This window comes from Motacilla alba, chromosome 2 (genome assembly GCF_015832195.1).
Source record: "Motacilla alba alba isolate MOTALB_02 chromosome 2, Motacilla_alba_V1.0_pri, whole genome shotgun sequence".
Taxonomy (NCBI): domain Eukaryota; kingdom Metazoa; phylum Chordata; class Aves; order Passeriformes; family Motacillidae; genus Motacilla; species Motacilla alba.
Genome location: NC_052017.1, coordinates 19,682,509 through 19,705,466, shown reverse-complemented (window position 1 = coordinate 19,705,466; position 22,958 = coordinate 19,682,509). Strand labels below are relative to the sequence as shown.

General features: G+C 38.2%; 1 protein-coding gene across 12 annotated transcripts in view; it reads left to right on the top strand.

Annotated features, from left to right (window-relative positions):
- Positions 1-22,958, top strand: part of CACNB2 (calcium voltage-gated channel auxiliary subunit beta 2) — a 247,207-nt gene that overhangs the window by 49,209 nt on the left and 175,040 nt on the right. The window contains exon 1 of one of the 12 annotated variants that reach the window (XM_038127532.1): positions 15,616-16,971. The exons of the other annotated variants lie outside the window; for them this stretch is intronic. Within the exon in view, the coding sequence (XP_037983460.1) occupies positions 16,924-16,971 (48 nt within the window). The 5' untranslated portion in view covers positions 15,616-16,923. Of the gene's footprint in view, positions 1-15,615; positions 16,972-22,958 lie in introns of those variants that run through there. 12 annotated transcript variants of the gene reach the window in all.

Here is a 22,958-nt window from a genome sequence, read left to right as displayed (position 1 = left end):
AGGGAATACACTAATGTATAGATTTTACCCTCTGTCTTTGTTTTTCTTTAATCTTTTTAGCATTTTCTACCTATAAAATAGTTGTAAGAATGGGTAGATATGTAAAACAACACTTTCCAAATTGATTATTAGTGCTTCCTTTAGGAACCACAGTTGAGTTGTGTTTCAAAGGAGAAAGCTGTAAATTCAGGACTAGTTTCAATCCCTGGTATAAAAAAGTAAAACTCTAAAATATTTTCATTACCCTTCTGCATATTGTGGGTTTTTTAGTGTCTGAGTTTTTTGAAAATCAGCTCACAGACTTACTATGTTGATTATTGGTGTCACATTACAGGCAAGCTGGAGAGCATGGCTAAGCATAAGATATACAAGCTTTCCTGTATCTGTGATCCTGGACAAATAGAATTTGGGACACATCTTTCTGACTCATTTCATCTGGGAATGAAACCAAGCTGGTAATTGTCCAGGAGGAGGCATTTGGTGTGTGCCACATGATAGTGGTGCTTAGCCTGTTACCAAGTGTCACAGCTTACCTGATGCTGTGCAGGAACACATCTACAATTGATCTGAATCCAGCAGCACTCTTTGCTAATATAATTTATGTGCTCTATTGTAACCAAAGCAATATGCAGTCACTAAATCAGCCATTTTGTAAACGAAGTAAACTGCACTACTAATCCTCCGTGGAAAAACAGTGTGAGTATAGGATTAATCATGGAAGGTTATTTTTGTCTTTTGGTTCTGTTTTCAAAACATCTTAATTATTGTATGCAATTAGGTGACACCTTACTTTGGCCCTCTAGAATATGTGAAGGAAATTCTGTCAAGCCTATGACAAGCCTATGACAATCATCTTTTTTGTATGAGGAAGAGTTCTAAAAAGAGTGAATGATGTCAAGTGGTGGCAGAAAGCAAGATTTATGTAACTACTTGTAGTGACCTGGTAAAGCTGTGATGAGAAGAGCTGAAGTACTGTATTGCTTGTTAAAAGAGCTATAGCATACGTTTATGGAAGAGATTGTCCTCAAGTAAGGATAGACACTCCTGAATTAGCACAAGTTAAGGTTTTTATGCACTGTGAAGAGTAGGTGAGAGACTGAAGGGGATAGCAGAACATCTTTTTGCATAAAGATTTGTTCTGTTTTGACTTTCATGAAGCAGAGATTAAAATACCAGCTCTGTTGTATAGCGCAGAAGTGTGAAAAGGTATGCTGGCCTCTCTTTGCCATTTTTTAACCATTCATGACCTGCCTCAGTGGTTGTGTTGAACAGATTGAAATTAGATATTCTTGGACTACCCCAAGCCTTCTTCCAGGGATAATTTAAAGTGGGGTAAACTGGACCAGCTGCTCCAGAAGCAGGTCACAGGTCTGGATTTGCTGTGGATTTTAGCAGGGGTGCAGCAGTGCCAGGGACTGTGCTGGGCATCGCATGGTGAGGGAGAGACGTGTCCTGTCCCCAGCTCTCCTGTCATCCCAGCAGTCACTTTCCATCCAGGCCAGACTGCTGTCAGGTGTGGGAAGGGGCCTATGTTTGTTCATCTGGGAAGGATACCAATGCCAATTCCCAGTCTTTCCCTGGGGAGGGCGTGGTGGGCAGTTGGAAAGCATTTGGCTGGCTGACAGCAAAGCCATACCGGATATTAAGCTACATAGCAAATTAGTGAAGTTAGCAAGGGAAAGTTTAAGTTCTGGCTTTGGAACAAAGGTTTTGCTTTTAAGGCACACCATATTTTTATTTTATTTTATTTTATTTTATTTTGTTTAGTACTTTAAGAATACAGACACTAAACATTTTGTTACAGATCAAACAAAAGATTTGGGGTTCTTAATGCATTATTTTTTGAACTGTTTATATCTGTGTAAAAAAAATTTGATTTTTCCTTTTATTGGAACCAAATTTACTTTCTTAATCTGTAGCAGTTCAGAAATTATTTTATAAAGGACCTGGTTTGAATCCTGACACCTTTTTAGTTATTTGCTCACATTGCTTTTCAGAATTGAGCTTCTATTTTTTGGTTATTTTAGTCACCATTTCATGTAAATCAATATACTCATTTCAGGATTCAAAGTGGCATCCAGAAGGAAATGTAAAAGTATTAGTAATGCAGAGTGCTGCAGTTCAATTTCTAAATTATACTTTTGTTTGCAACTGGTAACAATTTTGAACTGATTATGCCTCTAGAAGAAAAAAAAATTATAGTGACCTACTGCATTTCACAACGATGGGCTGTATTCTCTATGATTTATATGTTGCATGGCTATAAAGCCTGCTCTTTCCTCATTCTAGTCTGTTTGAACTTCTGATCAATCTGTTATCAAAACAACATGCCATCCAAACAGGGAAGCCGAGATTAGTCAGGCTTAAGTTATCATGTATGGAGTCTGTGTCAGGAGACAGGGGCTTCCTGACACTGCATCAGGTTTCAAGCAAAGAAGGACTGCGAGGTTTAAAGTGTTGTCATTTCCAGCGAAATGCTTTGGTGCCATCTGAATTCTTCCAAGCAGCAAGTAGCTGGAGGAAGTAGCGATTTCATTGGTAAATACCCCAGGGATGTCTTATTTGAGTTCATGAGATGTGCCATCTGGAAATTCTTGTTCATTCACATGTTGCATCCTTTTTTGGACACTGAAGAGATCCAAGGTGCTTTATTTGAGTTGCTTTGGAAGTGCCTAAAATAAAATGGGGAGAAATATTTGAAAGTCCCTATTAAAAATAAATAAATAATAAAAAAATCTCTTTCCATCAGAGTTGCCCAGGTTACCCTTCTTTGCTATGAAACCAGTCCAAGCTTTCCTGCTGCTTTCTGCTATGTTCTAAGCACTGACTCTTTTTCTTCTACTTTTCATCAATTTATCCTTTAAAATTCCCAAGAAGTCACCTTCAGAAGCATGTCCTTCTCTCTCCCTCTCTTTTTTTTCTGCCCCTCAGCCTTTACCTGCCACAGTATTCAGTGTGGTCCGTGGGAACTTTGGGAATATAGCCAACACCAGACAAGAGTACTCAGCACAACCATTGTGATGTTCTCATCCTTGTAGCTGTGTTGTTTGTCATGGGGTATGTTTGCTAGGATGAAACTTGAGGTCTCCTGGTTCAGTTGTGTTTTGCTTGCAAAATGCTACTTGGGAAAAGCCTGTGGTTTGGCAGAGCCCAAAGGGTGGACTCTGGCAGAGGTGTACCTTATGATTTGCTGTCTCTCTCTGCCTCCTACCCCATGACCCCAGCCTTGGAGCTCAAGGATTTCTGGGCTTTCATGGTCTGGGGTACGGAAGCTGCCCATAGAGACAGGGGTTAGGGAAGCCACATCCCCACAGAGACTGGCAGAGCTCAGAGGGTGCCACAAAACTGGTAGCAACACGTGGCTTTTTCCACTTGCCATTGCGTAGTGCAGACATTCTTTTTGGGTTTTGGGTCAGTTTGGAGAAGGAAGAATGTTTTGAATTACTTTAATGAAGTGTGCTGAAATTTTAATAATGAAGTAGAATTTATTTTGCTGTTTCAAAATCTATTCAAACGTATTTAGCCTTAGTTACTAAGGCATTTGTCCAAAATTGAGGCCCTTTGTGTAATGGTTGCCATGTTTGTCCCTCAGTGTTTCCTATAGAACCTAGTTTCTTTTTACTTGGCTACTCATTTAAGCAAAGCTGTAGAAAATTAATGCTTAGTGAGGTCAAACACTATCAAAACTGACAAATGAACCCATTACAAAGAGGGAGACATAAGTTTTATTAGGAAACTACTCTGAAAGGTGATTTTTCATCCTATTTGGTTGGAAGTAGTGAAATATTGCCCATAATTTGCAGAAAATCCACTTATATTGCACCCGCTGCTTTTATTGTTCTAGACTTATTTTCCTAGAAAAAAAATTGTTTTAAATAAGCTGTGATATGTATTTTTAAAAAGAAGTTTTTGGGGTATTTTGCTTGGTTTTTTAAGAAAGAATTATCACTGGGTACTCTGATCTTCTTAAAAATGTAGTTTTTCTTGCATTTGGACTTCTCCATCCCTTATATGTTGGTTTGCTAATCAGTAAGACAATTCAGTAGTAATATATTAGACAGATGTTTTCCAAGAGTCCAACAAGTTTGGTAATTATGAAGTGAGTATTTGAAGAAGGCTTTGGAAGTTAATGACACTGTTGTAAAGGGGAAGTTTTGTTGTTTAAAAATGTTTTCATGTTTGCTTTTTCATAGCAATGCATTCTTAAAACTTTGCAGCATCTTAATATCTGTAAAAGCTTCACAAAGCAATTGTAAAGCATCGAGTAATCGTCTTTTGAATACATTTATTCTTTGGTTAGTAATAAGGACAGATTTAGAAAAACAGACATATTTCCAAAAAAATTTACACTGGTTGCATTCTTGCTCACAATACAGAAGTAGCTTAGCATTACTTTCCTATTGTTTTCTAGAAGCTGAACATTAAATAGTATAATAATGGAGATTATAATCTCTTTCTTTAAGCAAAAAGACTACTGCAAGTTAAGCTTATATAAAATTCTGTGGCATCTTGTGTACTTAGTGTCTGTAGAATCAGAGAATGATGGAAGTAGGAAGGCATAACTGGAGATCATGGAGTCCAACACCTTGCTCAGAGCAGACTCAGCTAGAGCTGAGTCTGTTTGCTCAGGGCCGTGTCCAGGAGCCTTTTGAGTATATCCAGGGATGAAGACTGCATAGTTTCTCTGGGAAACCTGCTAAAAGTGCATGACCACCCTTGCTGTAAAATAGCTTTCTAATAACTAATTGGAATTGTCTGTATTTCAGTTTGTGCCCTTTGGCTTTTGTCCTGTCATGGGGCATCACTGAGTTGCTGGTGCTTTTTATGATGTCCCTTTGGCTACATAAACATCTGGATGAAGTCTGTTCTCTAGGCTGAGCATTACTGACTTTCTGTCTCTTTCATGTAAGGTGGTCCAAGCCTTTCCTCATCTTCATGGCCTTTGGCTGGACTCACTCTGGTATGTCCCTGTATGTCTTGATGAGCTGTGTTTCTCTGGACAAGAACATTTTCTGAAGGAATGAAGGTTTGCAAGATCATGCCCTGTTTAAAGTATGTGATGGACTCGGCACCTCATCAAGGTGCTTTGAGTGAGTGATTTGGAGCCCTCCTGAGATACAGGGACTCATGCTGTGCCCTCACTCTGGACATTATTGTAAGCTGCTTCCAAGTGACCTGTCAGCAGACTCCTGCTTTTTTGGGGCTGAAAAACAAAGGTAGCCAGCTGTGGGAGTACCTTGCTCTGTCTCTCCTGCCCCAGAAACTGGACTGCTCGAATGTGCTTAGCTGGGGCCATGTCCTTTTCTTCCTCCTCTATCATCCCCTCCTCCTTCTGCACATTGTGCTTTGGATGAGAGACATGCCACAGTTTAGGTTAAAAACTCAGAGCGCTTCTGGTTGCTTCTTTTAGCCTCTCCTGTGACACAGAAGCTCATAGATTTTATAGCTGCGTCACTCTGATCAGTGGTTCACTGACATGCTAGATGACACACATCTAGGAATGGGAGTGGATGCTACTGAGCAAAAATACATTCCACATCTCCTGCGTGTAGCTGGTCATGTTCCAAGGGGGCAATGCTCACTGCTTTGGAATGACTCGTCCTCAGACTGGTTTATTGTTTTCTTTCCTCCTTATTCTGAGAGGGATGTTTCTTAGTGACTGTCATTTAAAAGAAAATGCAAACTACATCGTGATGATACTCAGCATGAAATCTTCCCCCTTAAATATAAAGAATGCCTTCAAAACTGTTGAGCATTTACTATCTGCAGCGGTTGTCTCAGATTCCTTCTTCTCTCCAGTCTCCAGTCTCCCTGCCTTGCAATGCTGAAGCCCCAATGGCTTGTAAAGAGCTTGATATGACAAGAGCTTACTATTAGAACACACACTTAGTACAGTATGTTTATAGTTTTCTGGCTGGTTAAGTAGTTTAGCTCAGTCAAAAATCCTTAACTGTGGAGCTCACAATGCTTCTATCTTGGAGGAGCTGAGCAGATCTGTCCCATGAAACTGGAAAAAATAAAAAGCTGGGGTCGTCCTGCCTTTATTCACTCTGGACACTTCATGCTCCTGGTTCCTGGGGTTTTTTTTGGTTTTTTTTTGTAGAGAGAGGTACTAATATTTTGAGTAGATTTTCACTAAATGGTTGCTCAGTATTTCTTTGGGAACCATGGGACAGGAGAGCTCTTCTTCCAAACTCTTGAGTTCCAGATGAGTCAGATGGGGTTTGCTTTGCAGTGTATTTGCAGAGAGTTTGTCGATCAACTAATGTTCATTTCATGTCACTTTTAGCTGTATTGGAGGCACCACTGATTCCAGTACAGTGGGATGTGTAGGTGTAGACAGCATGGAGTTTAACTTAAAGCATGGATCAACAAGCAGATGTGCCAAAATAAAAAGAAAGAGTATGAGCTAGCCAGAAAAGGTTAAGGAGAAGAAAGTACTAAAAGAAAAGCTGAAAAGACTGTCTCTCTTCATAAAGTATTTGCTGAAATTCAAACAGATGGAGAGTGACTGTGCTGGTTTGAAAGGCAGAAAAGCAGCTTTTATATCAAGAAACATAAGGAGTACTGTGTCTTCTGTAAGTTAGCATTACTGTACCTGCTGTCAAGTCAGAAGATACCGTATGTGCTAGTAGGTATTCTCTCCTAAACTTAAAATCTGTGTTCAGTATTTTTATTGTTGCCCAGTGCAGTAATTACTTCATTTGATTTCAAGAACAGTCAAAATTATTTTGCCATCTTTTAAAGATTTTAATAGATGGATGAAGCAGTTTAAATTCCTTACAGATATTGTCTGTATGTCTGTCTATGTTTATGATTACTGAATTTAATTTTTTCTTTACACTTCTTTAATTTTCTGTGTAATTTTTTAAAATAAACCCTTTGTAATAAAATAGAAAGATTGAGCCAAGTTTCAAGCATTTGGTTCTTTGGCCAACTTTGCCACCTAGCGGCTCTAATTAAATAGAGCATCTAGTTTTCTGTACTTTGAAGAAAGGTAATGTAGCACAGTACTGCTGCCTTTTCTTTCTTTGCATTGAATTATTCGAGAATTTTTGAATTCGCATAATATTCAGATGCAACTGAAGCCACTTACAATATGTTAAGAAAATAAGCACTCTATTGTCTAATGTTTAAAAGCTTTGTATGCAAGTATGGGAGAGTTCGATACTTTCTTTTTCAGGTTTTTTTTTTTTTTTTTAAAGTACTCTGCTCATAATAGAGTCAAAAGAAAAAACATCCCTGGTATAATCTCTTATGAAAAAATGTCATTTTATGTCTCTGTTTGTATCTACTGTGAAGTGTTTTTTCCTGTAATATCCCTGTGGCATATATAAAATAAATTATCCTTCTTTAGCTATCATCCCTGCAATGGAGGAGGAACCTGCACCTGCACTGCTTGTGCTTCTACTATGCTTTATGGGCAGGCTGAGTCCACAGTAGGAGTAATAAAGACTGCATAAGTATTGTTTGCTCCTCTTCCACTTGCTCCTAGTTCTGATACAGAACCAGGTCCAAAAGAAGTAGAAATTAATCTGTCTGGAAATTGTAATTTTTTATGTTGTAGCATCTGTATTTCTGTCAAATTTTGTTAAAATAGGAACTCTGTAACAGCTGTTTCCTCAGTATTCCTACCATGGGGTGGCATGGGAGCTGTGAACAGCTGCAATAGGCAATAAATGTGTGGTGGGTGCAGTGATGAGCCCTCAAACCCCTGGACAGGGGTCCATCTGACATCTTCTCTCTGGACTACACAAAGCCACAGGCAGGGAAGTTCCCCAGTTTCTATGTAATCCTCCTCCTCCTCCCCCCCAACCCCCTTTTTTTTTAATACCAGAAATGCTACCTTTTGTTTTTTTCTTCCTCAAACACTTTGAGCTGACCTTGTTTACACTTAGTAGAAACTGACTTAAAGAGAGGTGTTGAGGGAAAATTAATTCTTTCAATAAAAAAAAAAAATTTATCCATAACATGGACATTTGAAATTAGCAGTGATATTTAATTTTGGAAGATATGATTACAGCAAATAGTTTTTTAGACATGAAATATGGTCCTTCAATCTCTCTTGAAAGGTTCAAAGGGAAAAAGTAGCTGTTGTCTGAGCAGCAGAGCTACAGAATCATGATTTCCTTTTGCTCTATGTCCTTTTTAAGTCATATATCCCAATAATTCTTTCTAGGCAAGTGGCAGCTTGTGCTGTGACTGTTTCAAAGTTATATGTGTGGCGACTTCCCACACATGTAAACATGATATAGTATTGTGGCAAAGCATGAGATGCTTTTTTATCATTTAATAGGATTTTGTAATTATTGAGGGGGTGTGTGTCTCCTACTTTATCCATCTTCTAGTAGTTGCCAAGTCTGTAGAAACAAAATATCCTTGAAATTTCCAGTATTTGAGTTATATAGACTGACAGGTGGAGAATCTGATGAGGTGGTGAAAGGGAGGAGGATCTGCTGCATGAAAGGAAGAATCACAGAATTACATAAAGCTTTGTTCCCTAAGAAGCCTTATGTAAAAAGCTATGGGAAAGGCTGTCGTGCATCTTGATCAAAATAGAGCCAAGAGAGCATTCTTGCATACAATGAGAAACCACAGTAAGGAACCGAAAGTAATAAGATATAGCATGGACATCTTCTTAGTATTTCATAGCATTCATATTATCAGATTCAGTGCAGCAAAATATTTAACTTTTGGAATTTGTTCAATAAACCCCTAGAGTACAGGAACAAATAGACATAGGACCAGAATAAAAGGGAGGGGGTGGTGCAGATTGTCTTTAATGAGAAAGAAACAAGTCCTTGACTTTTGAGCTGGGGATAAGGGAGAGGTGCTGATAATGTGTGAGATGGCATGAGAGATGACCTTCACATGAAGGAGAAAACAAGGATGACTGGGTGTAGAAGCTGCCAAACGTGCATTGTTAATGAGATTTCTGATAACATCTGTCTGTGTATGATATGACCTGAACTGGGGGCAGAACATATCTGAACATGAGAGTTCTCAGGTGGAAACAATAGGGTTGGAGACAAAATTGGATCAAAGAAGAGAGGATGCCACAGAGAAACATGGTGTGTTCAAACACTTGTCTGAGAGGAAAACCTGAAAAGCTGGCTGCCACTACGGAGGGTGGTGGATCCAAGTACAGAATCACAAGAAAAGAAGCTGAAATACAGTTGATGCTTCTGGATAAAAAGAGACAGAATGAACTGCAGGCAAAGGGAACAATGAGGCATAAAGAAACTCAGCTGACATGCAGACAACATATGTCTGTAAGCAGAAATCCCTTTAAAAAAGACTAGGTAGTGTGGATACCAGATCACATAAAATCTCCTCCTGCATCAAAGTGATGGTCCTTCTAGCTTAGTAGTCTGAATATAGTTAAATTCATGCTAGATAGAGAGTGTCTGAGAGAGCCTGTTGGCTTTTTGAGGGCCTTTGTTTTTCTTGGTTTTTTGGAGGCTATATCCTTGACTATTTGCATTTGTGTCAGTTTATGTGACTGCTGCCCTTGAATTTGTCTCCTCTTCTCCAGTAATGTCTGTGGTACTGCCAGTGGAAGAAATTTCCAGAACTTTATGCCTGATATTGTAAGAAGTATTTTATTTTATTTGTTTGACTTTCTAGGAAATCAGTTTCAAACAAGTCAAATAAAGTTTAAACTCTGACTTGCTGGTTGCAATTCTCTGACATAAATCTAAATGAGAACAGCCACAGCTTGGATGATAGCTTGACAGATTCATACAAACCTAGGTTAGCAATCATCTGAAGGAAATTGTTTATTATCTGTCTTTGGAAAGCTTTTAACATTGAAAAATGAGCTTAGAAATATTGCAGTTTGCATTACCTCTCTAGATTAACAGGCACAGTAGGTTTTGCATACATTGCTTCTTTTCAGGATCAACTCTGAGGGACTGATTTATTAAAGGATAATTTAAAAATTGTTTAAGTTATTTTTGTTCAGTAATTGTATGTGTATAGATGTTGTAAGCAAGATCTAAATATTGTTAATTAATGTATGCAAACTAGCAAAAATAGCATAGTGATAGATACCTACATCAATATATTTCAGGTTGAAAGGGTTTTGATCTTTTTCCAGTCTGTTTAGAATTAGTTGCTGGTAACTTTAGCAGCTTTATAAGAAAATAAAATTAAAACTTGAGCAATCCAGCTCTGAGGTAGAGGCAGCCAGCATGAAGCTCTCTTAATGAATGTGGAGACTCCTTAGCACAGATATTCTTTTCCAGAGAAAGGCTGGAAGAGAAGAGGACATTTATAACATTAATAGAAAGTCAACAACTTTATTTTCTGATGGAAGACAGGAAGGTGGGAGCCATACTTTGCAAAAACTTATTGTCAGTGATTAAATCAGCAAGCTATTATTTAAAAAATGTTATCTGAATGTAGAGTTCTTGAGCTAGTATTGAGTATTTTTAATATTAAATTTGTTAGATTTTCCTAGACAATAGAGATCATATATGGATGATACAGCATAGTTACCAATTTGGAATACAATTAAAAAAGCAGCTGACTGAAGAACACTTTTTTTGGTCTTTCGAGCAGTGGAAGAGTTAGACATCAACAAAAGAAGGTTCTTGAAAAGTCTTTGGAGGATTTCAGTATACCCCATGGTCAGTAAAATGTCGTGTGAGAAAGCTGACACTGCTTGAGAGAAATCATATTCTTAAGTTATTTCCAGCAGTTTCTGAGAACTAGTTTTTCTTTATTTTTTCTTCTTCCTGTGTGTGATTTATTGCATAATACATAGGAAGTGCTTTGTAGAAGTTGGACTGTTTTTGAGAATCTCGTACAGGTTTTTTTACCTGTAACTTTGTAATCAAAGTAAAATTTTTTATTTGATTTTGAGTTTTAATGGGGAAGGACTGCATCACTTTTTCTACAATTCAGAAAACTGAGGGATTCAGAAACAGCTTATTCTGCCAAAAAATCTGATATGTTATTGTTATGATTTCTCTGTCACCATAGACACTTCCAGTTTAGCATGGATGCTTAAATACATAAAATGCTTTTTTGTAGGTAACTGAATGGCTTAAAATATCTCAAATCAGTTTCTCAGAGTTCTTCATGGTAAATGGAAATTAGTAAATTAATCTGTTTAAAGACTGACCAATATGCCAAAAACATTTAGCTAAAAATAATACATTTTCAAAAACACTGACTCAGATAAATTGCTAAGAAGTGAGCCTGAAAAGGTTTAAAAGGATTAAAATTAGAAGAAAATGAAACTTTTTGATGTAAATTTAGGAATCTATTCACATACTTAGAATGAGGTTATGATGCAACTGGTAAAATCAGACCTAAATGTGTATGTAAAGTTTCTGGGGGAGAGGCCTTTCTGAGGGACAGTGATTTACACTCAGTGTCTGTTCCACAAAGCTGATGTCCCAGCTAATTGGATCTTAATAATCTTTAAAGAGTCATGCTGATTAGGGAAAGTTTGTAGGGACTGGAAGAAAGCAAATATAACCCAGGTGAGAAGGGTGAGAAGAAGAAGGAGGTTCTGAGGAGCTACATGCTGCTCACCTTTACTTTGATCCCTGTGGAAGTGCTGGAGCAAATCCTCCTGGAAACCATGATTAAACGTATGCAGGGTAAGTAGGTGACTGGGAGTAGTCAGCGTACATTTACACAGGCCAAGTCAGGCTTGACCACCTTGACAGCCTTTTGTGAGGAGATGAATGGTTTAGAAGACAAGGATGGAAGAGCGGATAGATGCTGGTTATCCTGCCTCTGGTGAGGTTTTACAAGCTGTTTCCCAGCACACCCTCATATTCAAAATTATGGAATGAGTAAACGGTTGGTGAAGTGTACTGAAACTTGTCAGAACTGCTAGACTAAACTATGTTCAGCAGCATGAAATCCAGCCCAGACTGGAATCCAGTCACTAGCTTTGTGCCCCTAGGACCACTAGCTTTGTGGTCCTGGAGCCAGTACAGTTTAACCTCCTTATTTGATAGTCTGTGTGATTTATGCAGAGCATACCCTCAGCAAATTTGCTGATGGTACAAAAGTGGGAGAAGTGTATGATACATCAGAGGGTTGTGCCGCCATCCATATGGACCTCAGCAGGCTGGAAAAATGGTCTAACAAGAGCTTCATGAAGTTCCACAAAGGGAAAAGCAGTGTTGTCCACCCAGAAAAAAATAGCCCCATGCACCGGTATAGACTGGGGCTGACCATCTACAAAGCAGCTTTGTAGGAAAGGCCGTGGAATCCTGGTGGAGTCCACGAGAGCATGAGCCAGCAACGTGTCCTTGCAGCAAAGGCTACCAGCCTTCCAGGCTTTGTTAGGAAAAGTGCTGCCAGCAGGTAGGAGATGACCTCTGTCTGCTCGGCACTGGTGAGACACATCTGGAGTGCTTTACTCAGTTCTGGATTCCCCAGGACAAGAGGGACATGGACATTCTAGAGTGAGTCAGTCCAAGAGCCAGAAGATACAGGCAATTGCAGTTACACGTAGGATAAAGCTTTTATTTTCCTGTGGGAATGGTCAAGCACTTTAACGGGTTGCCCTGAGAACTTAAGGAGCCTTCGTCCTTGGAGATAACTTGAAACTTGGATATGGCCCTGAGCAACCCCAGAGCAATCTGAATCTGCTCTGACCAGGGAATTGGAACTCAATGATCTCCAGCAGTGCCTTCCTTCCTCAATTTATCCTTTAATGGATAAATTGAAATAATAATGTAATGGAACTTATTTGCAAAGGATCCTGAAGAATCCACCATGGGGTGGACAGTCATTTCTTCTGTGGCTTTTTATGGAGGGTTTGGGGGGGGAGGTTGTGTCTTGTGTTTTGGGTTTTTTTCATCCAGAAGAAGGATTCAGCATAGTTTTATTTTGTCATTGCTGTCCTTTGGAGTGGATGCAATGCCGTTTGAGGTAGCTAGGGAAGCAGTTCCTTGAGCTTGCTGGCACTGAATACTTCAGACCCATCTCATTATCTCTGGACAGTCACTTGATCACATTATGGAAGATCTGGCCGTGAGCTTCAGTTGACTGTGAGCTGGCAGAGGCTTCACCCAGACAGTGCTGGTTAGCTGAAGAAACCAATCCAAGTAAATGATAACACTTCTGTGACAGCCTCTTTTTCTTTCATCACCCTTGAGTTTATATAACCTGTGAAATGAAGCACTTGAGGAGAATACAAATAGCTGTATCACTCATTTACCTTCTAAAGGTTCATTCCTATTTCACTTTTCATGCCAGCCTGTTCATTTAATTTCAGATAAGAACTTTTGTCCTTTCTTCCATGCTCTTTCAGCATTGGAGAAGCTGCATTCAAAAATTGAAAAATTAGCCTCACTGATTACTTCAAAACACTTCTAAATTTTCTCCTTATTTATTGCACCTGTAAGTATGTCTTTCACTGTCTTTTCCTGCTCCCCAAATGTCTGTACAAGTCTTTTAAATGTTTTGTATGTGTCTGATAAGCTCCTTTTTTGAAGGTGCTATCATTTTGCCTTGTATGCAAAAACAAAATCAATCCCTGAGTACATTAACCTTGGTGTTGTCTTAATGATAATGGCTAACTAAAAGGTCATTTCAAAAACACATCACAAGGAAAACAAGATTCATAGGCGTTTCTTTTTTTTCCATGTTAGAGCAGGGGAAAAAGAAACCCTTTACTGGCTTGGTAATTTTCTGTCTTTTTAGTGGGATTTTCAGGGTTTTAAAATTGTTTTTTTGTTAGATGCCTTGTTACACTTTCAGTTTAAAGTAACATGGAGGTCTCTTTATTTAACAGAAAATGTAAGTGGTCTGATTCTGTATTCACTGCATTGTCCTATGGGGACTGTGGCAAAGTCATATTTGCTGAACATTAAATTTTACCGGATTTCAATTAGATGAGTTTGACTTGTGTCCCTTCTATCCCCGTATAGTCATCCTTTCCTTACGTCTCCATAAAAAGCAACACAGACTCACATTTAAAAATTGTCTTTGGTAATTGTTTGACTTAGAGTCATGACAAAGTATTTTAGTAATTTGGAGTAGGAAGAGAGAGAGAGAACCAAACAATTTTCCTGCTGTGTTGAAAGGAGAGATTAACTGCTTAAATTATGAAGTCTTTGGTTGTGAGAATAGTTGCAGACTATTTTGAGTAAGAGTTACTGGTTTTGTAAGAGATGCTTGTGGTTGCTGGGAATCTTCTTGATGAATTTCAGGAAGGGTTAAAAACATAGATGGATTTCTGTTCCTCAGAAACAATTGAAACTTCTAAAATTAATTGCTACCTTTTGTATGGTTTCCTTAGCAGTGCAAGAAACACTTATGTGAAGCCAATATTATTGATAATTTCCAAATAAGTTTTGCAAATCTTTAAAACAAGTTGAATGTGTAACATACAGCTGATATATGGCTTTTATATTTGTGTTATTTTATGTCCAGATCTTCCCCAAGAGTAAAACATAATCATTAAAAGGAAAGAATTTAGAGAACTGATTTTTCCATACGTATGTAAGCTACCACTGCATTATTCTGTCTAGCTTTATTTCATTAGCCATTTTGAAATACATTACTTACTTATGGTAATGTTCAGTATGTCCTACTTCAAAATGCTTTTTTTCTTCCTGCTAGTTATCATTATTGCTGTTATTAATGGTTTTATTAGAATAACTCTAAGCAGTCTTCATCAGAAGAGATTAATGAAATGATCTGCATTGCTTATGGATCTGGTATTCTGCTTTTGAACTGTGAAATTGCTACAAGGACGCTTCCTTATGGGTCACTGGGAAGAATCAGCTTCTGTGGTTCTGCTAAAGATGAATCAATATATATCAGAATGTGTGGTGGGAGGTGAAATAAAGATAACTTAGATTTAGGTGTATATATTAGGTCCTTACATCCACAATTTCCTGTTTTTAATTGTATTAGTCTTATTACATTTTTTTAAAGATGCTGAGAGCATCTGCAGGTCCAGCTGAGATGAGTTATCATCAATATATCTTCACTAACAAGCGTGGCTTTACAGCAAAAGTACATTTGACTTAAAAAGACCAGTCGGCCCCTTGGTGTCCGTAGGAATGGATGGTTGTTAGTTGGATTGGAAAAACATCTACCAAAAAACTCCCACCCAAACCAGTCAAGCTGGTGATATTTGAATGGCTGAATAGTCATTTCTGTCCCCAAAGACGCACACATGCTTAGCACCATTGATGTTTATTGTTTTAAGAGGGATGTTGCACATGAAAAAGAAGTATGCTTGAAATTGGCAGGAGGTGAATTTTAGTTGCCAGACATTGGGCTTGTTAATGTTAACTCACTTTGTTAGGTGATTTCATCCCACTGTCAGAGGGCTTCCTACTTCAAGGGGCAGACTCCTTACCCTACACTGGAATAAGACTCTGACCATTCAGCTGGCTTGAGTATCTGATAATATTTTGCCCACTCACAGATAGTTTGCCTTCTTTGGAGTCCCCTCTTTCAAGCTGAAATCCAAACCAATCTCTGAGGAGTACCATCTTCCTTTTCTTTACCTTTTTGGGAAGATTTAACCCTTTCATTAGTCATCATATCAGAGCCTATGTAAAGACAGGATAGAGATAGTTTGTTTAATCTCTAATTTTGTCATTGCAACTTTAAACAATATTATAGTACAATAACACTTGTAGTTAATATTACAAGTATTATTTTATTAACTATTATTTTAGCAATGATAACTATCATTTTATTAATAACTACTTTAGTCCCATTGCTTATCTTAGTTTTTAGCAAAATGCCAGCACTGAAAGAGTTAAGTATACCTCAGTGTTAAAAAAGTGCCTCATGTATTCATCTGACAGGAGATATACAGTACTGGAGACGTTTGAGGCTCCCAGACCACTGTCATAAAGTAGTGAAGGATGGAGTTTTAGGATGTAATGTAGCTATTAAGCCTTTTCAGTATTGGAATACTTAGTCTCTCCCATAAGAAAAGTGATGAACTGTGATCATAAACAGGTTAATTTAATCTGACCTGATTTCAGAATTGTCCCCTTATTAATTTAAGGATAATAATTTTTCATTATATTTGTCTTTTCAAAATCATTATCTGTAAGTCTCAATTATCCAAGTATTTAATTAGTTCTCTAAGTGTGTATTCAGAGTTTCCATGTTCTCTTGAGTTCTTATTGTAAACAGTGTCAGCAGAGGAGACTGTGCCTCTGATGCAAGTCAGGTAGCAAGGCCACTCAGCACTCCTGCCTACAATTCATGTGAAACACGTCTCGCCAGACAAAGCATCTGCCTGTTTGGAGAGTGGTTCTGTAGTCCTGCAAATCCAGAGTGAATTCAAGTCTAGACTCCGTCATTTTTCCAGGCTGTTGGGAAGGGCTCAGTAACAAATCAGATACGCCTAAGATAGAGCAGAGGTAACGCTGAAGCAAGGATGCTATTGCTGGTTTGTGCATTGGGAAGAAAGCTGTAATAGCAGTAGCAGCAGCAGCAGCAATAACAACACCAGCAGCGGCAGCAGCAGCAGCAAGAGACCTTCAGAAAGCCGGGGTTGCAGTAGTCGGAGATATACAAAGATCCTGTTATGTCTCTGTCTCTCCTAAGTTCAGAATGGTTTGTACAAACCTTACACCACGGGTAGTAAAGGATGTACAGGAATATGGAATTTGCTTTGTAACAACTGGATGCTGAAGAAATAAAGACGTGCCTCTGGGTTTTTGTTGTTGGGGGTTTTTTTCTGCCTTTCTTTTTAAATCATCGGAAACAGAAGAGATTGATTTACTCAGAGAAAGTTTCATCTGTCTTCATGATAATTTGAAGGGATAGTTTCGGAGCTGAAGGGTGACGGTTTTGCTACCTGTTCCCTTGCACCTGGGACTGAGAAGTGGAGAGAAATGGACAGTGTCTCAGAGGAGACAGGAATGACCGAAGCTCGGTGAAAGCACACACTGATTGTTGCCTGCTGTCCTCTTCATGCAGTGCTGTGGGCTGGTGCACCGACGGCGAGTACGGGTTTCCTATGTAAGTTTGCATTTCTATTAGGATGATGCTGACTTGTATGTTCCACTCCTAGTATATTAGATGCTGTGATATGACTGAGGCAGGTATTTTAATGCATGGCTGAATGACCAGAGTGCTAAGTGCCTGTGAAGTAAGTTTTTACAGCCCAAAGACACAAGGATCTTTTTAACAGGTATGAGTCTTGTCATCTGTTTTCTTGTAACTTGTTCATATTCTCAAGGATGTGTGGTTTGTTTTTTTTTAATGACCTGCAGTATTAAAAGACTGGAAGTCTGACCATTCTGACTTTTTTTTTTTAAATTGTGTATTTATTTAATTGTGTATTCTTGCTAGTAGCTCTGTGTACATGGAGTTATTAGAAAAGGACATCTCTACTTATGCATATATGATAACTGAAAATCAATTAAAGTTATAAGCCATTATGGGCTGGGAACAAAAATTTTTGGAAAGATCCTGAGGAAATATATAAATAATCCTGTGAGATATTTCTTTTGAAAAAGAGCAGTAGTACAGTGGCAGAAGTATAGCCTAATGTTTTGCATGGTGTATTTGCTTTCCAGAACAGGGTGTTTCAATACTCAGGTATGATATGACTGCTCTGTCTTGCAAAATGGCTGTCTCCAATAAATTCCACAAGGAAGGCCAGCACCAAAGCTTAAGTATTAGTAATGAAAAAGGTGAAATACTAGCTGGTATATATCTGAATTATGCTCAGCTGACATGATAACCTCAAGTAATTAATTTATGTTTCAACATTCCCCTTCTATTCTTCTGTTCAGTTGTCAGACAGGATAAGAAACAGGAGGTCACAATGATCAGGATAAGCTGCAAATTGAAATTGCTGAGTATTAGCAACAAGCAGCTTGTAGCTTGTTGCACAAGAAAAGAGCAAAAGTATCAGGACATATAGTTCTGTTGTCAGAATTACTGTGCTTTTCTCTGTGTCATAGAAAGGTCTTTTACAAATGCTTAAAAATTGATCACACAGCAAGCAAGGTCATAATTAGGTGCAACCTAAGTCAAAGTTTGTATAGGGGATTGATGGAGAGATTTGAATTATTAAAAAACCCTAAATCTCTCCTTCAGAACAAATTACAGAGATGTAAATAACTGGAAATGTGAGTGTGATCATGGTTGTTTTGCTCAAAGATAATTTGGCTTTGGATAGGTTTTGTTCTCACTATTGCAGCAGTTGATGCTCTAAGAGGCAGGCAGAAGTATGGAGTATCAGATGAGATAAAGGAAAGAACTTTAACAGTACTGTATTTTTTATAAACTATGCAAAAAACCAATATATGGTTACTTTTAACCATCAATTCAGTATAAAATCAAAACTTGGATATCACTTATGCAGATAGTTACTTGATAATATTCCCACAATTGTACACAAGTTGAAATGCAAATACATTGAAAACGCTTCTTGGTAGCTCTCGCATGCCAGTGGAGTTTGGGGCATTTGAGAATACTGACCTCTTGAGAAGCATCACCCACCCTTTCATTTCTCCTTGTTACTGTTATTTAAAAGTAGCATTGGCCACTCTGAATAACATTATCTAGACAGAGTTCCGTGAACTCCCATAATTTCTTGATGTTTGTGGGTAATAGAGAGAAAAATGCTTAGGGAATGTTTCATAAAGTACTAAAGTTTGTACCTTTTTTGTGTAAAGGGTATTGTGCAAAGCTGATGCACCTTGTGGTATTCTGAGTATCTCACTGTTTACAAAGGAGAAAGTTGCTCAGTCTTAGTTAGGGCACCTGAAATGAAGTTTGCCCTTGATCTTTTTGGTCTGAATGCTATTGTGTGGAAGATGACTGTGTTCTTAAATAACTTAATTACAATGAAAATTCTCTCTGTTGTTTGAATCCTTGATTATCCAAACCCGTTATTATTAATTTTTTTTTGGCACTCCCTATGGCATTGGACTAATTGAGGTTTTACAGTGTGATTCTTTTGGGATAAAAGCTGAAATTAAAGTGAGCCAAGATATGACCCTTTTTATTAACATATCACTCACTGGGGAAAAACATTAGAGTTTTATTCTGGGTTATTAGTTTACAGTTCTGAAGTTGCTTGTGAATTGTAGTTGTAAATGATCTGTCTTGGAAGTTTGAGTTGGTTATTTTTTGTTTTTTTGGTTTTTTTTGGGGGGGGGGAAGCTTAAGGTACTGTGTGTAACTGAAACATATGACCAAACCTAACTGACTGTTGTGTGCCAGCAATGCAGGTCATTCTGGTCTGGGTCCTAGTATTTGTGCAGATCTTAGGCATAATCAATCCCTTTGATGTTGTTTTGGGTCTATGTACCCTTAGTACACAGGGTCCCGTTGTTTCTTTGGAGGAGCAGCATTGTTGGTACAGAAGATACTTGCATTCATATATTGCTCCTTTCTGTGATCTCCTGCATATTGGACTGTCATGCACAGGGATTAGTCCTGCATCTGTGTGATGGGATAAAGCTGAAGGCCTGGATGGGTTTTATTCATGTTACCTTCTCTCCTGGTTTTGCAGCTAATGAGAGGTATGCAGACCACACAATGTTAACAAAATTGAATCTGGCTCAGGCATTCTTGCTTGGCTTACCTGATCGTTGACTCTTCCTTCATCCTGGAAGCATGTAATGCCTGAATCCACAAAATTTCCACTCTTCCTCTTCTGTGGTTTCTTTGGATGGGTAAGCAGGATGATGGGGGCATGAGGTATCATTTAATGCAATTTGCTTACCATGGTGTGGAATAATCTGCAGCTTCTAATGGTAGTAAGTGTCATATAGTGTGGTCTTCAGGGTAGCCAGGACAAGGGTGAGAGACGGAGAAATCTTGACTTTATTATTTCAGAAGGCTGGTTTATTATATTATGATATAGATTATATTAAAAATGCCACACTAAAACGATACTAAAAAAATAGAGAGAAAAATGCATTAGAAAGCGAGACAAGAATAGAAAGGAATGTATAACAAAGGCTTGTGACTCCCAGAGAGTCTGACTTAGCTGCATCCTTGATTGGTTATTAAGTAGAAACACTTCACATTGACCAATCAAGGAAGCACCCATCTTGAAGCTGAGGCCCCTCAGCTTCTCAAGAGAAGAAAATCCTAACAAAAAGATTTTCATAAAATATCATGACTACAATATAGACATTGTTACTGCATTCTAATACTCATTTCCAGAAATAAAGACCCTCATGCTGGTCACTTTCATGGCAAAAGCTGGAGATAATTCCAAGTAATCATCTTATTCCATCAGTCATGTCTGTGAGATGCCATTTGTCAAATAGGATCTAGTTGCAGTAGTATGGAGGAGCAGCTGAGTGAAGTCCTTCCAGTGAATAATCTCGTATCTTTCTGGAAGTGAAGTTTAAAACATAAGTACTAATTATATATTGCCCAGAAATGTTTTCACAATTCTTACTGCCTACTTGGTATGGAACATCTAAAAGCACTGGAGCCTGAAGAATGAGCAGTTTATTTCTTACTCAGATTTCAGTCCAGTCTATCCATTGTTGGTCCAGCCTTCAGGAGAACTTGCAGTCTGATGGGAGTCACTCAGAAGTCTTGTACTGCTCTCTGTTCTCCCTGGAAGAGTCTGGAAGTAAAGGCTGTTTGAGCACAGAGTCCAAGATAATTCCAGAGTCTGCATATTTCTGAGCAGAGCAATTCTGTCAGCCGCTTTGCCTACCTGTATGTGTGCTGCCTTCACTTACTGCTGTGAGTTGGCTCATTTACTGTGGTTCAACTTGGAACTGGAAGAATTGGTTTTATGGCAACCTAATAGGGTTGACTGGACTTTTTAATCCATGGCAAGTGAGATCAAGGATAGTTTCTTGAAAGACTGACTGTTCAAGTCTTTGGTCTCCATGGAAGGGACCAAATCCATATCTGGAAGGCGTCTGCTGCAGCGTACAGACTGGTAATTTCAAGCCCCTTGAGCATCCCAGTGAACTGCGGGGCCTCCTGGTTTGTCAGGATGCAGGTGTGTTTGCAGAGTACATGTTTATTGCTATTTTTACAGCTGTTTAAACAAGGAGTAGGTGAGTGTGGTCAGGGAGGACCAACACATGATAATCTGGATAGGCAAGTCATGGATTGGAATCCATTGTATTTTAAATAATAGCTTAAAATCTTTAGCTGTCTGTATTTCCAAACACTGAATTTAATACTGGTTTGTTTGAAAACTCATGTGGTTGACTTTCTGAATTTTTGTGGGCTTTTTTTTTTTTTTTTTTGTTCCTTTTTAGAATTGTCGAATTAGGCTTTTCTTTATGTGGAAGGACTATTCAGAATAAGTCTGAGCTGATGTTTTAAATATTTTTCTCAGATATATAACTAATTTGATAAAGCATCAAGATGATGTCTGGAAGGCAAATATTCATTACTCTGGCTCTAATCTTAACAAAGGACTATTATAATTTGATACAAAAAAGAAAAAAAAAACTTTAAAAATGCATTCCAAAACAATATAAACTTTATTTGAACATTAGTAGTGAAATTTATGGTATGGCTTGTACTGTGTGTTTTAGTTTAATGTAATTAAAGGACCTTGGTATGGTTTTGTTTCAAGATGCTTCTTTTCTAATGGTGGGGACTGTAATTGGAGAGCTTTCTGCCTGCAGCAGCGAGTGGGCTCCAGACGTCAGGCTTTTTGTGCCTGTGTCTGGAGGATATTTCAGACCTCCTGAGGGAAAGGAGCATTCTCTTTTTGGTGTTGTTACATTTGTGCTAGGGTTTGTTTTTTTGTTTTTTTCCTGTTCTTTTTGAGACCATAATCTTTTCTATCTATCACTTAATAATGTTTCTCACTAGATCATTCTTTATCATAGCAGATGCTATCCATTTCTTTGTTCCTTTTGCTTGCCAACTCCCTTTCTCTTTGTCATTGCTGATTTATACTTTTTTTCTACATAGAGCTACTTTTTTACTCTTCTCCACCATACTTCTCGTTTTTACCTGCAGAATTCTTGCTTCACATTTGAGAACTTCTTTTGCTTCTGTTGACATTAGTCTCAGCCCAGGATGGCACCTGCCAGGGCTGTTTCTGTGACCCCCCCTAATACTCCTGTGCCATGAGTTCTAGTCTTGTGTCTACCCCTCTTTTCTTCATTGCTGCTTTTGTCAGTTTTAGTGGAAGTTTGAGCTGTTCACAAGGACACAAGGAGAAGATGCAGGCTAAGGCAGCTGTGGATGAACTGTTGTTAGCAGAATCTGCATCCATGATTCTCTTCGTTGTTTATTGTTGGCAGAAAAGCACTTGCTGAGGAGGAGGAAAGAAAGTATAAACAAGTTGTGGTTTACTGATGAAGACATTTATAGGAATTTTTTTAGCATAAAATAGTTATATTTACAGCTTAAGGGAACTGGCTGGAAAAATGTCCTTTAACTTGCTTAAGTAACTGCACTGCCCTCAATATGGTTGCCTCAGTACTGTTAGGAAGAAACTCATAATCTATGGATTTGGTGGGATATTTTCTATATTTAAGTTGTCTCCAGTAAGTAGTTTTGCATTTTTTTTATACCCTTATTTTCTAATTTATTATTTTGGTAGCATGGGGAGAAGAAAGTCAGTGAGTAAAGTGGAATAAACCAATGGGGCAATATTTAAAAGGAAAGTGATTTGAACCAAGACTCCCTTAGTCATTGTGTATCAGCCAAACCAGGGGTGCCAAACATTGTGCTGCCAATACTAAAAGTAATAAGTTCTCTTTATCTGCATCTACTCTCCTACTTCTGTCTAAAAACCTGTCTTCATTATGCTAGGGAGTAGTATTGATACTAAACTCTTTTAAATGCAGCTCCAGTCCTTTCAAGTGAAATGTCACACTTGTGTTCCAGTTGTTTTTCCTTTAACATCATTAAGAGGCCATTGGTTTTTGAGGTTTTTTTTTGTTTGTTTGTTTGTTTGTTTTGACTCTTTGGCTCCATTTAGAAGATTTTATAGCATAGATTTTGGACTACAAAACCTCTGTTTTCTTGTCTGCCTTATTTAAGATTCT